General features: G+C 38.6%; 1 protein-coding gene across 8 annotated transcripts in view; it reads left to right on the forward strand.

The window, feature by feature from the left end:
- Positions 1-15,732, forward strand: part of Ddhd1 (DDHD domain containing 1) — an 81,028-nt gene that overhangs the window by 38,173 nt on the left and 27,123 nt on the right. For 3 of the 8 annotated variants that reach the window (XR_008217108.1, XM_052733438.1, XM_052733440.1), the window contains exons 2-7: positions 2,185-2,358; positions 3,069-3,089; positions 9,247-9,348; positions 10,553-10,681; positions 12,522-12,669; positions 15,272-15,378. Coding sequence is in view for 7 of the 8 variants with exons in the window: in XM_052733438.1 (XP_052589398.1) it covers positions 2,185-2,358; positions 3,069-3,089; positions 9,247-9,348; positions 10,553-10,681; positions 12,522-12,669; positions 15,272-15,378 (681 nt within the window). In the remaining variant the exon portion in view is untranslated. The remainder of the gene's footprint in view (positions 1-2,184; positions 2,359-3,068; positions 3,090-9,246; positions 9,349-10,552; positions 10,682-12,521; positions 12,670-15,271; positions 15,379-15,732) is intronic. The other 5 variants (XM_052733441.1, XM_052733443.1, XM_052733442.1 and 2 more) reach the window with 3 other exon arrangements.

A 15,732-nucleotide genomic window follows, 5' to 3' on the forward strand; every position in this document is an offset into this window, starting at 1 on the left:
CTGGTGGTTAAATAAAGCCAGCATTCCTCAGGAACTTGTGAAGCCAGTTCTCACCTGCCAGAAGGAGCCATTTCCCTTACCTCTGGCATCAGGGACATTTGGCTCTTCAGTGTGGCCCTATCAGCATATCAAGGTCCAATTAGCATAGCTGTGATGCCTATCAGTGTACCTAGATCAGTGGCAGCCTCCAGGCTCCCTCAGTCTCTACTCACTAGTCTGTGTTATACATTTCAAAGCTCCCAAACCAGTCTCCTGCCGCCCGCCCCTTCATCCTCCTTATAACCCAGCTATTCTCACAGGTCTCAGCCCTTGCTGTGCTCTCTCTGCTTTCTCCAGCCTCTATCCCCTGCTGTTCTCCCCTTCCTGCAGATAGCCCTGACTGTCCACTTCTTTTTCTCTCTTGTTCTGGACTCCTCCAGATGCCTCTGGCTGTTTTTTCTCATGGATAGTTTCCCTCTTTTATGCACAGTAAGACCTAATCATACCATAAAGTGTTCACACTATCACTTTATACACTAATGATATTGACAAAACTAATACATTCATCAGAGCCTACAGTTTCAAATTAGCTGTGTTGTTATGACTAAAAATGGGACTATTGGAAAGTTTAAGGTATATTTTTGTTTTGCCTGTAGATTATTTCCGTGTGTGTGTGTGTGTGTGTGTGTGTGTGTGTGTGTGTGTGTGTGTTTCATTTTGCTTCTACTTTTAGGGTAATGTTAGTTTAATTCTGGTTGATTTCTTTTGTTGTTGTTTTTGAGGGGGCAGTTATTATTTGCTTTGGTTTTGTTGTTGTTGTTTTTTGTTTTTGTTTTTTTTGGTAGTACTGAGAGTTGAACTGAGGACCTGGTGTGTTTTCTGCAAGTACTTTGCTACTATAGTACTTGTAGCCCTGTGTTTGCTTTTTTTGTAAGCATTTTTAGGATTCAAGATGACTACTCGTGAGGTTTATTTAAAGTAAACAAAGGTCTTAGGCTTCTGGTAACAGTATTTATTTAAAAAATGTTATTCAATAAATTTTCCTAAATGGATGAGAAATTTACTATAATTGCCTTATTTTTCCTGTGTTCTACCTGGAAACACATGTATTCCAACATGGCCTAAAAAGCTCAGCCTTGCATGTACAGTTTCTAAACACTGCATCTGGGATATCACCTTAATATAAGGCTGTCTTCGTTGGCGTTTGTATTGCTGTGAAGAGACACATGACCACTGCAACTCTTCTTTTTTTTTTTTTGGTTTTTTGAGACAGGGTTTTCCCGTGTAGTTTTGGTGCCTGTCCTGGCTCTCGCTCTGTAGACCAGGCTGGCCTCGAACTCACAGAGATACGCCTGGCTCTGCCTCCCAAGTGCTGAGATTAGAGGTGTGTACCACCACCACCCGGCATCACTGCAGCTCTTGTAAAGAAAACATTTAATTGGGGGTGCCTTACAGTTTCAGAGGTTCAGTCCATTATCATCATGGTGGGGAGCATGGCGGTGTGCAGACAAATATGGTACTGGCTACCTCTTGATATGCAAGCAACAGGAAGTCAACTGAGACACTAGGTGGTATCCTCAGCATAGGAAACCTCAGAGCCCACTCCCACAGTGACACACTTCCTCCAACAAGGCCATACCCACTTCAGTAAAGCCACACTCACAGCTCCCAATAGTGCTACTCCCTAGGAGATTATGGGGGCCAATTGCATTCAGACTACCACAAAGGCTTTTGAACTATCAACAAAGTCTTACAGGAAAGCCTTTAGCCTCCAATTTGGTTATTTAGGGCCTCAAATGTATAGACAGTTGCTCATCTGTCTTCTGAATGGTAAAGCAGCTTAGGTGTAGTGTGTAGGATGTAGTGTGTGGGATAACTTAGTCTTGGTGTCTGTAAAGTACTCTAGCCAGGGGTGGTGTCTCACCCTTGCCAACCTGGCACTCAGGAGGCAGAGGTCAGAGAGAAGCTGCAGGCATGAAGCCAGCCTGGTCTACCCCATGAGTTCCAGGCCAGCCAAGGCTCCAGCGTGAGACCGTGACTGAAATGAAGAGGAAAATTACACCCTGACTTGAAATCTGGATTTATTTCTACCTTAAATGACTATATTGGGTCATTAAAGTCTGTTTGGAGAATCACAATAGTAGAATGTAAGATTGTAGCTAAGTCTCCTTTTGAGATGCTGACCTTGTGATGTCTCTTTTTCAGAAGCTGATAAAATACCAGTAATGCGTGGACAGTGGTTTATTGATGGGACTTGGCAGCCTCTAGAAGAAGAAGAAAGTAATTTAATCGAGCAAGAACATCTCAGTTGCTTTAGAGGTCAGCAGATGCAAGAAAACTTTGATATTGAAGTGTCAAAACCCATAGATGGAAAAGATGGTAAGATGACCAGTTAATACATTTAATAACGTTCTGTAAAAGTAAGTAAGCAAGCAATCGATGATTCATAGAGTAGTTGGTAAGTTTGGTAACAGTAACTCAGGAGGGGTTAGAATTTATTAAATTTGACATTATTTGAAGTGCTAGGGGTCAGGCCTTATGCATACTAGGCAAGTGTACTACCCCTAAACTATATCCCCTAGCTCTAAAATTTGGTTTTTTAAATACTTTACTATTCTAGAATTTAAAGTTACTATGAATTTCTGGATTATCTTACTTAGTACATAGGTTTTATTGCATGGTATTAACAAAATATATAATATTGGTACAAATTGTTTATATTATACTCCAAGTTAGTCATTTAGGGTAATTTGAGTTATCACTGAAAATAGAACTTATTTTAAAAAATTCTTGCTGTTATATTAAAAGAGCACTTTTATTAGTATTTCAATATTGATTCTTTTCGTGAGTTTTAAAAGTCAGCATTACTTTTGTGTGTCTTTTACCTCTCTTTGGAAGATAAATACCAGTTTTTAATTTAAAACATTATTCTTCTTAGAGTTCCTTACTCAGCAAGTAAATATGTTTCAACAGTTAGAATGTTATATAATAGCCAAGGTTGCCATGTTTTCAGTATGTGTCTGAATCTTGAATAAACCTCAAAGTATGTGGTAAAGTTAAAAATCCTTCTATTATTCCATTTAATGCAGGCAGTGGGATCAACTATTCTGGTGAGTACAATGTCCAGGTAGCTTAGACTATATAGATACTTAGAGTGTTTCTTCCTCTGTGCTTGCCTTTGTTTGGGAGGCTTTTGGCAAGCCCTGCTGAACCCAGATGAAGTGCGACTTGGGTCATCCTTTTCCTTTCCCCATAAAACCTCTCTAAAGGCAAGAAGCCCAGTATTGATCAGGTAATTCACAGAATGTCGTTCTTCACTGTCTTCAGACCTTGATCCAGTTTCTTCTCTTGTGGTCCATTGTTTTCCTCTCTGCTTCTGTTCTTAACTGTCTATCATGTCACTGAACACACATAAGCACATGCATTGGTCACAAGAAAAGAAGCTGTAACACTCACTACCTTAGCTCCTGTGTCTACTCAGTTAAGTCTGGTTAACTGATAAATTTCCAGTGAAATCTATCGTTATGTGATGCTTTACAATTGGCAGGTCCAACTCTGAGTTTTAAATACATTACCTCATTTTATTAATTTGTAGACTCAAGTATATCCTTATTTTGCTGTAGATTTAGGCTAAAGGTTTTACCCGTCAGTGTAGAAAAAGTGGTTCTCTGTAAGAGCTGTGGCTGCTGATGCCTGCAGCTAAGATTTTAATAACTAGAGAAGTAGTATTGCTCTCTTGTGCAGCAGGAATTGAAAATGTATCTGTGATTTGAAGTTAAGGAATGAAATCTCTTACCACTATGACCAGAATCACCACAAACCTACTTCCGTGTGTGAATGACAGAAACTTCAGCCTAAAACATTGTTATTAGAGAAAGTGCAGTTTGGGAACTGTTTTCTTCCTTAAGTTTTCTACCTTAAAAATAGCAATTCGTATAACAAACATAGTTTTTGTCACCCCAGTTCCTTACTGTTAGTGCTTGAAAGCCCCGGGACATGGAGGAAGGGCGGGGAATATGCAAACTATGAGGAAGTTGTCCCCTTCCTCATCCTATTCTTCCCCTTTTGTGGAGTTATTGTCTGTCATCCCTGCATCTCACTGGTTTAGAATCATATGCACAATAAAATTAATTTTCATGTCAACTCTATATTCTGCTCCCTTTCTAAATATTAAATGTAACAAATACTTCAGTCTTCTGCAAAGTACCCAAACTTGGTATTCGTAAGAACACAGTTTATGCTGGACAGTGGTGGCGCATGCCTTTACTCCCAGTACTTGGGAGGCAGAGTCAGTTAGATCTCTGTGAGTTCAAGGCCAGCCTGGTCTACAGTGTGAGTTCCAGGACTGCTGGGTCTACACAGAGAAACCCTGTTTGTGGGGTAAAAAAAAGAACACAGTTTATTTGTAAGAGTAGGTTTTTCTCTGTGTGTGTTGGAGGGGGGTAAATCTCAACTAGTGAAACAATATTGTTTGGTATCTTTAAGGATCCACATGAAATTCTAATTAGAAATAACATGTTCATCTGGGCATGGTGGTACACACCTTTAATAGCAAGTTCCAGGATAATCAGGGCTATATCAAAAGGGAGAGAAAGAGAGTGGAAAGAAAAAAGAAATAATGTATTAAATTGTCATAATTTAAAATGATTCCTTGACACTCATTAGAAGAAAATTTTATTTATATATGTGTTTTATTTATTTATTATTTAGTCTTTTAAGACAGAGTCCCTCTGTGTAGCCCTTGTAGACTATACTGGCCTTGAACTCACAGAGATCCACCTGCCTCTGCCTTGGGTAATGGGTTTAAAGGTATGTGCCACCACTGCCTCACAAATTTTTATTGTTGTTGTTGATCTGGTTTTTTTTTTTTTTTTTTTTTTTTTTTTTTTTTTTTATGGAAACGGTGTCATGTAGTCCCAGTTGGCCTTGACTTCTGTATGTGGTTGAGTGTGACCTCTTAACCTCTAACCACCCAAGTGCTAAGATTACAAGCATATACCACCACTCCGGTTTGTGATGAGAATGTTAGTTGCATTGTGATATATAGATAAAGATTTATCATATTGTTAGTTCAATAATTTTCAGTCCTTTCATCTATTATTTGGTATTATGATAAATATATACTCAGAGGTTAAGGTGTGACACTTAACTTTGAAGATCATGGGAAATTTGGTAGTGTGTTTTACAGTGATATTATAGAAACAACATTTACCCTCCAAAAAGCCACCATTTAGGGGAAAATAACTCAAACTTAAAACATTTAACAAAAAAATATATACTCCTGATTATTTCGTCTTTCTTTCTAAACTTCTGAAATTTTCTATTTCACTCTTTTTGGTGTGAAAAATACCCTTTTCAACTAAATATTTTCATGTGGTGATAAAGCTTTGGCTCTTCCTTTGGAAAGATTGTCAATGCCTGCCGGTTCTGCTAGGCAGTTTTGTAGGAGAAATACAAAGGCATCCACCCACGGAGTTTTCAGGGTATCTTAGAGAAGAGAGAGCCAGCAGGACAGTGAGCAGGTTGAGTGCAAAGTGGCACAGCAGACAGTGGACCCAGACAGTTTGGAAGAAAGTGCCATGGAGTTATTAACAGGCTGTCTGAAGAGTCTCGTCCAATAAATACAAATGTTTAAAAATATTAGAGCAGGAACTCTTCCAGTATTTTATGGAATCCCAAAGAAATGAAGTTCTTGCCTTTGGGAGCATTAAAATAAGATATAACTTCCCACTTTTTTGACCATGTCCATTTAGTGTAAGTGTTGCCACAGATGGATTGGATATGTTTTAAGTTTTTACCTCCTTTAGATTTTCATATTAATCTGAAGATAAACATTGAACTAGATTGATGGAAGTCTGGTATAACTATCCAAATAAAGATAACCTGCTTTGTGACTTAGATCCTTGAAACTTAATTCTCTGAGAACTAAAATGAAAATACTCTCCTACCTCATCTAATAGCCAGGGGGGATAAATTATCTGTATGTGTGTGGCTGAGTGTATTTATGTGTACCACCTGTGTGCCCAACGGGGTCAGAAAAGGCTGCCATTTGGGTGCTGGGAACCAAACTCAGGTCCTCAGCAAGAGCAGTAAGCACTCTTAACCACTGGGCCTTCTCTCCAACCCCAAGGCTAGGAAATTTTTATCTAACACAGTAACTAATCTGAGCCCATCCATTTACTTAAGATGACTAATATAAATAAAATTGTGCCTTCAAATTAGTAATTCTTGCCAGGTAGTGGTGGCACCCACCTTTAATCCCAGCATTCAGCAGGTAGGAACAGGTGGATCTCTGAGTTTGAGGACAGCCTGGTCTGCAGAGCAAATTCCCGGGCTATCAGAGAAACTCCTGAGACAGGCTACCCTGTCTCGAAAAACAAAGCAAAATTTGTAAACACATTTAGTGCTCAATTGTTGTTTCGTTCCCTTACAGTTTATCCAAGCATATACAGTAGTTTTTAAAAGCTGACCTAAATGTATTAATATTGTGCATCACTCTGGCCACAAACTGCACAACCTCGATTTTGTGGTAAAAGAAACATGAGACAAACGAGCTGAGGCTCTTCTACCACATCACAAATAGATGTCTGGCCACAAACTGCACAACCTCGATTTTGTGGTAAAAGAAACATGAGACAAACGAGCTGAGGCTCTTCTACCACATCACAAATAGATGTTCCTGCTGTGCTCAGACTTCCTCACCTGGTGTTCTCGATGGGGTCCTAGAACAGAAAACCCAAGAGTTTGAGGATAGCCTGGTCTACATAGCCTGTGCCAGGCCAGCCAGGGCTACAGAGTGAGTGAGACTCTATCTCAAAAGAGAGAGAGAGAGAGAGAGAGAGAGAGAGAGATGAAGTGGAGGTGTTCTGGCCCCTGAACCAGCTTTCTCCTCTGTCTTTGTGACTGAAGATTCCCATCTTCTAGTTTGGGGTTGTGACTTTATTATTTAATTTTTTTTATCAGTTGTTCAAATTAATTTACCTGAGGTCCAAGAAAGAGTGCTAGAGTTTGGTTGTACTTAGCAAGTTTGAGATGCACAAGGCCACCTGCTTTCCCTGAGAGAAAGAATTTTCCAGATCAATGCTAGGCATCATGGGACATATCTGGACTCTGATTGCTTGGAAGGAAAGAGCAAGGCATCCTCTGAGGCAGCCTGGGCAAGCCGCTGTCTAAAAGAAGAGTACTGGTTTTCCAGACAGTTGGCTTTCATAAAGGAAAAAGTAGTTGTGTATCTCTCTTGTAGAAACTGTTATTCTATTCTTTTTTTTTTTGGATAAACTTACTGTATTCAGAGTTACATGGTGAAGAAAGTTTCTAAGAGATTAATTAGTAAGGAAATGATTCTAAATAATTTAACATTTCAGTCGTTTTTCATTACCGAACAAGACTTTAATATGTAAATGTCTTATTTAATGCTCTCAACTTACACCCTCACACCTTCAGTTGTACTGGGAATTTATGAATACTTTTGTAATACTACATAGGAGCTACTAAACAAAATGTATTTTAACAAAAGGAACTAGAACTGCCTAGAACCTAAGCCTCCTTTACCTGTAAGTGATCTCTAGTTTGTAAAGGGTTTCTTCTGTGAAAAGTAATACCTGTAATTCTGTGTTTGGGCTTCAAAGAATTAAGCTCTGTAGCAAATGGTTTTCAAATGAAAATAAGATATAAAGGTAAAGAACCATAACCATTTAATTTTATAAAAAGGTTTTAAATAAGTACAATTTTCTGTTGGGAGCAGAAAGCTGTGTAGTGATGTTTGTTTATCTTTGTAGAGTTAAGCTGTTGTTTTTAAAAGGCAGGAATTCATCATTGTGTCTGACCAGCTTTCTGAAAGTGCTTACAAAATTTTATAATGTCAGGTGGCCTATATGTGTCCTGAGAGCTCTTTTGGGTAAATGTGGGATTTGGTTCAGATTCGTTTTACCACTGGACCTACAAAATCTAGTCTTTGTTTCTTTATACAAGTTTATATTGGTCTGACCTCTTAGCTGTACTAGCAGCTTTTCCTAGTTTATTTGGTTTAACGCCTTTGCTGGCCTAAGTATACCTCTGCTCCTGACTGACCAGAAGGCACATGAAAGAACATGGGCAGGAAGAAACCTGCTTCCGAGTCCTTTTTTCCTGTGTCAGAGGCGTTCTATAGTTCTGCTGTCCTCCAGCTTTTAGCCCTAGTTTATAGTCCTAAAGCCATCTAGTTGCATGTAGGTGTAGTAATTTAATGTGTAGGTGTAGTTGTTAATGCTTTGTAAGAATTTCCCAAAAACCCTTATTGCATAAATATTTGCATATACTTTGATTGTATATACAACAGAAATTAAAGATTTTTTTTTCATTTGAGCAATATTTAACCTTTGAATGTCAAATTCATGTAGATGGGAGTGAGGGTGAAAATTGAATGTATTAAAACATAAATTTTAGCTAAATCATAAAAATTTGATAATTACCTGACGTAGTAAACTGATTTTTAAAATTTAGTTTCAAGTATACTAAATAATTACTTAAATATAAGGAATGTTATCAGCGATATATAACTAGCAGATTCGACAAGGAACATGTTGGCTTTAAGGTTATCTACTGATTCGTCAAATCTCCAGTCCGCCTGGCTTTTCTGTGCTGTCTGCTTAATGCCTACAAGGTAGCACAGCGTATGTTTTTCTAATGAGATTATTTTTGTTATGTTATCATTAATCTTTCCAAAAGGGATAGTTGAAAGTTGAGCCTCCAATATGATTTCCTTAGAAAAATTTTCACTTTTAAGTCTTTTAACAACTTTCTCAATTGAGATAGGAAGCCTTGCTTTTAACGAATCTTAAAGCCATCATACCTTAGTATGGAGAGCATTCAGTGGACTGTATACTGTGGTATCTCAGGGGAGCTGAATTAGCTGTTTAAAATATGGTTGTATTCTCAAATTGTGTATCACCTCTTGGCTATGTCATCACAAATAAAGATAGAGTTCATAAATCTCTTAGCATTCAAAAATGCCATGCATTTCTTGTAGCTATGCAAAGGAATTAAATAATGATCATGTAATTGTCTGTCACTGATAAATTTGTTCCTTTCAATACAAGTAGAGCATATATTTGACAGACATTAAACTAATTTTTGTTTTACCAATTTTTAGCTAGAAATTATATTTTAAAAAGCATTTAGAGTAATGTTTGTCAAATGTAGTTTTTAAAAGTTAAGACTAAAAGGAAAAGGCTAAATAGAAAAACTCACTTAAATGTACTTTGAAGCTCAGTGTTTTTGCTTTCTTAGTTGTCTACCACCTCCCTCCCTTCACCCTCCCTTCTCTGTTCAAATGGAGAGGATATAAGGAGAGTACAGATGCCACAGGTCTTAAGCGAAAGCGTTCCCAAGGTACAGTAACCGTAGTTTCTCTGTGTAGCTCACACCAGCTGTAGTTCAGTTGTGCTTAAAGCTTAGAAGTACTAGTTTTTTCTGAAAATGTCTCTGTTGCGCTGTTTGGCTTAGTTTTACATTATTATACGTATATATAAAAAACTGTATTCCATTACGGTGTTTGAATATTAGGATGTTCCACTTTAAGACAATATATAAATGATTGGCAGAGGAACAAACTTTGGCTAGATTTATACTTTTCTCTAAATATTTGATCATATAGTTTCAGTCTTTTAAACATATGGAACTCAGAACTATATTAACAATAATTTGTTTTGTAAATGGTTATTAAGCCCTTGCAAAAGTTATTAAACCCTTTTAATTTATGAAAAGCTTTTAAATTAAAAGTCTGAGCCTGAGGTTGCATTGTGTGGAACTAAAGCTGTTAGTGTGTGTTGTGTTAATTGAATCTTAGTCCTGTGAGAGATACATTCACACAACACACACACACGTACACACACACACATATGTACAAGTCATTAACATATCCTGAGAGGTAAGTAAAATATAATTGGTTTTCATCAAACTAAGTTACTTGTTAATTTAAGAACTAGATTTTCTTGTAGTGTGCCATGTCTTCTCAGGGGGAACACGCTACTTCAGCATGTCTTACAGTCTTGACCAGGACTATACCGTCTTACATAGAATGTATTCTTAATTCTTAAAACAATTCATCTTTAGGTAAAACAGGTGTACCCTGCCAATCACAGTTTTTGAGCAAATCGGTCTCTTTTTTGTTTCACATTGAGTGAAATTTTTACATATCCTAATATTTTTAATAAAATCAACAGAGGGGTAGAACTTAAGTTTCTATGTCAGAGCTATTGAAAACTTTTAAATAGGTGTGTACCCCACAGAAAGAGGAGCCATACCCCTGGGGATGCAACTCCTTCATAATCAAAAGCCATTTCACCCACATCCAAGAGGTCAATATCATGCAGTCATGCCGGTCACTCTGCTGTTCCTCGCAGCATTGCTGATCTTTTATAAAGGTCTGTGTATTGCTTATGTGACAGATGGTTTTAATGAAATTTTCTCTACTGAACTAAAGCACATGGTATCTGAGTTAGGTAATAGTGATTCAGAAACCTGAGTGTTAGGATTTTCTACGCAAAGAAAATCTGTCTTGGAGAACTTGAAATTCCTCTCTTTTGTACAACAGCTGTTCATAGTTTCAAACTGAGTCGGAATCATGTGGATTGGCACAGCATGGATGAGGTGTATCTCTACAGTGATGCCACGACATCCAAGATCGCAAGGACTGTAACCCAGAAACTGGGGTTTTCTAAAGGTATTGTTACACGTCACTGCGTGTTCTCAAAAGTATATCATTCATGTTCTGTTTTTATTGTATTTTTAAGTAGAAGTTAAATTCAGTGACAAGAACCCTGTTGAGCAAAACTTACTAACTCATAACTATGTGAAAGCAGTCTACCTCGAGACAGTGAAACCTGAACATGGCACTTGGTACATGGCATAAAGGAAGGGGAGGCTGAAAGTGTCTTCAGGGACAGTGGGTTTGGGGACTGGAATTGTTGGGAAAGAAGCCATATTGTCACAGATTCATTTTCAGTGGAGGAGGGAGTAGTGGTTGTGGGAAAGACAACACAACTTTTTGTAGAACTTTGCTAAAGGAATTGCTTCTTGGCCTTTTACAGATTAAAGTAGTTTTATTTATTTATCTATCTATCTATTTATTTATTTTATTTATTCTAGGGATTTTGGGGGCGGGGGTTGGGGGAGGGTTTTGAGACAGGGTTTCTCTGTGTAATAGCCTTGGCTGTCCTGGAACTCACTCTGTAGATTGAGGCTGGCCACAGCCTGCCTCTGCCTCCCGAGTGCTGAGATTAAAGATGTGCACCACCATTGCCCTGTGAAGTAGTCTTACTAAAGAAAAAGGAAGGGTTGGGTAGATGGCTCTATAGAGAAAAAGCACTTGTCACTCAAGTGTGATGCCCTGCGTTCAAAGTCTCAGAAGCCACATAAAAGCTAGATGCATAGTATGCATCCGCAGTCCTCGCACTACTACAGCAAGACAGAGGGCTGGGACGGATTCCGGGAAGCTCAGCGCCAGCTACCCTAGCATCATGCAGCAGAGAACCAGAGGCTGCTTTGTGGAAAGTAAGCACCGAACACCTGAGGCTGTCCCCTGACCTCTCACATGCTTCCCATATGTCGTCTCTCTCCATCTCTCTCTCTGTCTCTCTCTCTGTCTCTCTCTCTGTCTCTCTCTCTCTCTCTCTCTCTCTCTCTCACTCACACACACACACACACACACACACACACAGATAATTTTTTTTAAAATGAGTGTTTAGGGAAGATAGAGTATCCTCAATAAGTTTGAAAATTCATTTTTAAATCTAATAAAATGTTATTATGTCATTTTAATTTATTTGTTATAAATGTAGCTGAATATTTTATATGTTTATAGTTGTATTCATTTTGTGGAGTACCTTTTTACGTCTTCAGCTCAAAATATTAATTGAATGTGTGTACTTTTTGTTTGTTTGTTTGTTTGTTTTTCGAGACAGGGTTTCTCTGTAGTTTTGCGCCTTTCCTGGAACTCACTTTGTAGACCAGGCTGGCCTCGAACTCACAGAGATCCTCCTGCCTCTGCCTCCCGAGTGCTGGGATTAAAGGCGTGCGCCACCACCGCCCGGCGAATGTGTGTACTTTTTGACTAGCAAGCTCTCTTTGACTTTTTTTTTTTTTTTTTTTTTTTTTTTTTTTTTGAGACAGGGTCTCACTGTATATCCCTGGCTATTCTGGAACTCACTGTGTAGTCCAGGCTGGCCTTATACTCACAGACATCAACCTGCCTTTACCTCCCAAGTGCTAGGATTAAAGGTGTATGCCACCATACCTGGTATATTTTTTAATATAGGTTTTTTTTTATTATTCTATATTCTGTTTATCCTTTTATTTTCCTAGTGGTTTCTGGCTTTTCTGTTGTATTCACTTCATTTTATGTCTGTCAGTCAATAGATATTATCTTACAAACTTTATTTTCTCTTTCTATACCCAGTGAAATATTTTCTTAGATTCTTATCATTACTACTTTTTCTTTCTTTAAACATATTTTACAATACAACTTCCCAAGTACTAAACTTAGGGCCATAATTTCCCTACAGCCTCCAGTAGTGGGACCAGACTTCATAGAGGTTATGTAGAAGAAGCCACGCTAGAAGACAAGCCCTCACAGACTTCTCATATCGTGTTTGTTGTGCATGGCATTGGACAGAAGATGGACCAAGGAAGAATTATAAAAAACACAGCCATGTGAGTTCTCTGCAGACAGAGTCCCAGCTTCTGCCTAAGGCAAAGCAGATCCACAGAGGTTCAACTCCATGTTTTCCTGGTGCCAACTCTTCTAATACCATTGATGTTTCTGGATGAAACCAAGAGTGACTGTATGTTGATAATATGTGACTTTTACCTCCATTGTGATTTTAAAAAGAATAGCCTTAATTAACATATTAATTTAGGGTTGAGAGCAGGAAAAGAACTGGTTTTAAGTTTGTTGGTTGCTCTCTGAGCTTCAGAAATTGAGAATCTCCAAAGTTGTCCAACTCTGAGGAGATTAAGAATTGTTTAAACTGACAGTTTTCAATATAATCTGCCCACTAATTGCTCCCAGAGGAAACAACTCCAGATTGTACACAGAAGTCTGGATACTTAACACACAGGCAGTTTGTTCCTCTTCTTAACTGACAGGCGGCACTCAGCTTTACTCTAAACCCTCTCTAGGAGCTTATTGGGATGTGTGTGGGGCCTGTGTGTTTCAGAAGTTAAGTGCTGTGTTAGAGGGGTTTTGGTTAAAGTTTCCGCCTTAGACCTGGCTCTTTACCAGTGGTCCCGACAAAGCAGAACTGATGAGGCACAGGCTCCTAACATAGTGAGAACAAACAGTTACTGTAGAAAGCACACTGACCGCTCCGGAGGCTGCCAGTCAAATTCGTCATCCGTGAAGTAAGTGTTGTTTGACTCTAGGAAGTAGATCCTCGGTAGCCTGCATGTGCAGGTGTGGAGCTTGCTGCACTCTGTAAGATCATCATGCCCACAGAGGCTTAAAGTAAAATCGCATGCAGCTCAAGTTGTGGTGGTGCTGGAGACTGGGAGGCTCCCTTAGTTTTCTCAATCCCTTGTTTTCTCTTATAGGCATCTCGTAGCTCTAATTCTGACTTTGTTTTATGATGATCCATATATGACTTGGCATGATAATTATGTCCTGATGCATCCTTTGCTTAAATATCAAGGACCATGAGAATTGGTTTGCTGGCATATCCTCCTTGAGATCATTAGTAAAACAGAAGTTTAATTTCTTCAGGTACAAGTAAGGCAAAACCTAACACAAAAAGGCTGAAAAAAGCCTGTGGAGTCTTTCCAAACTCACTGACCTCTGCTCAGCCCCCCATTTCATACCACCTTACAGGATCTGTGCAATAGATGTTATTGTTATTCACAATAACATCACATGGATGCAATTAGTAAACAGACTATAGGAAACTCCATAGGGGGTGGGGGGGGCTGTAAATTAACAACAGCTGTGACCTATCTACCATCTGCAGTGAATGTACTACAGTATTTGGAACATAAACAAACATAAAATGTTTTAATGTTATTGTGAAATAGTTCTTATAGTCAGTTGGGGAAATGAGGCTGCTGAACTACATATTTGCTAAAATTAAAAATTACTTGATTGCAATACGTTAATATTGAATAGATGTTATTTTAGAAAATTATGCTATTTGGAGATAAGATGGCTAGGGATGAAGCTCAGTGGTAGAACATTTACCTTACATGTGCAAGGTATAACTCAGTGGTAAAGCAATTGCCTCAAGTATTTGAAACCTGAGTTCAGTGTTTGTATGAAGAAATAAAAAGGTGTGGTATTTGGGATTTGCTTTAAACCATGAAGGGAAGGTATACCTGTTGAAGGGACAGCATGAGAGAATTTTTCACTGTGAACCTCTGAGTATCTTCATTATGTCGTGATGATCAAAATCCTATCTGTAGTAGAATTCATGTAATTGGCAAAAGGAAAGCTGTAAGTTCATTGATACCTTAATTTTCAAAGTAAAAAAAATGAAATTTGCATTATAAAGAGTTAAAGGGGGCAGAAAGATTGCAAGAGCCAGAGGACCAGGAAGTCTTCTGCAAGATAGTGTCTTCTAGCTATGACTGGGAAGCTACGCCCATGAGACCTCAACAGTATGGCTGCCTGAACAAGACCTGAATAGTGGCACCACCACTAGACATGCCAGCGTGGATGAGGAAACTCATGGGGGACCATTACTAGATGAAGAGCTACAGGCAATTAACTATTTCAGAGAGAGAAAAAAATTAGTAACCCCAGGATGAGCCCCCTCATTGGTTATCCCATACCATGTGGTCAGACCTAAAATTATATGTGTAAGCAAGACTGAACAGACTCAGCAGGTTGTATTTATATATTTATTCATTCGTGTGTATGTGTGTAACAATATAGTTCGAAGAAAAGAGACCATAAATTGAGGGAGTAGGAGAGGCGAGTACAGGGATATGAGAGGAGCTAGAGGGAAGAAAGGGAGGGGAAAGGAAATGATGCCGTTATGTATTAATTAAAAATACAATTGTTTAAAGGAGATGAAATGAGATGTGTGGAGATGAGCGAAAGCACGGATGTGTTCATTATGCTCTTACATCCCTGAAGAGCTGTGTCATTTAGAATGTAATGTAAGTGGGAGCGTCTGAAGTCCCGAGTGACAGACAGGAAAGTCACTGAGGCAAAGCTGTGCTAGTGTAGCCAGCGTAGTGTCAGCCAAGAGACGCAGCTGGACAGAGCTGCCAGGAGATCCGGGAAGTCATTCTCAAGTGTGTCTTACGTTTCTTTCTTTTTTAGGATGAGAGAGGCAGCGAGAAAAATAGAAGAGAGGCATTTTTCCAACCATGCAACACACGTTGAGTTTCTGCCTGTTGAATGGCGGTCAAAGCTTACTCTTGATGGAGGTATCGTTTGTTTTAAAATGGAATGATTTTAACCAAAGACAAAGCTTTACTAGAGTAAATATACAGTTTTAGAAATATTTTTATTAAGAACAAAATCCTGGCCATGTTTGATGGCATAATATGCCTTTAATCCCAACACTTATGGGTGGGAAGGATAAAGGCAGGTCGGTTTCTGTGAGTTCAAGCCTAGCCTGGTTGATACAGCAAGTTCCAGACCAGCTGAACACACATGGACAGACACACCACAGGAACAAAATCTTTTAGTTGTCTTAGGGTATATTCACTTTTTGTTCCAGATTATTCAAGAACATATTTGAGGGAAAAAAGCTGATTTTAAAATTAACAAAATTGACT

Source organism: Peromyscus californicus, unplaced genomic scaffold (genome assembly GCF_007827085.1).
Source record: "Peromyscus californicus insignis strain IS unplaced genomic scaffold, ASM782708v3 Scaffold_12__1_contigs__length_115047231, whole genome shotgun sequence".
Lineage (NCBI taxonomy): Eukaryota > Metazoa > Chordata > Mammalia > Rodentia > Cricetidae > Peromyscus > Peromyscus californicus.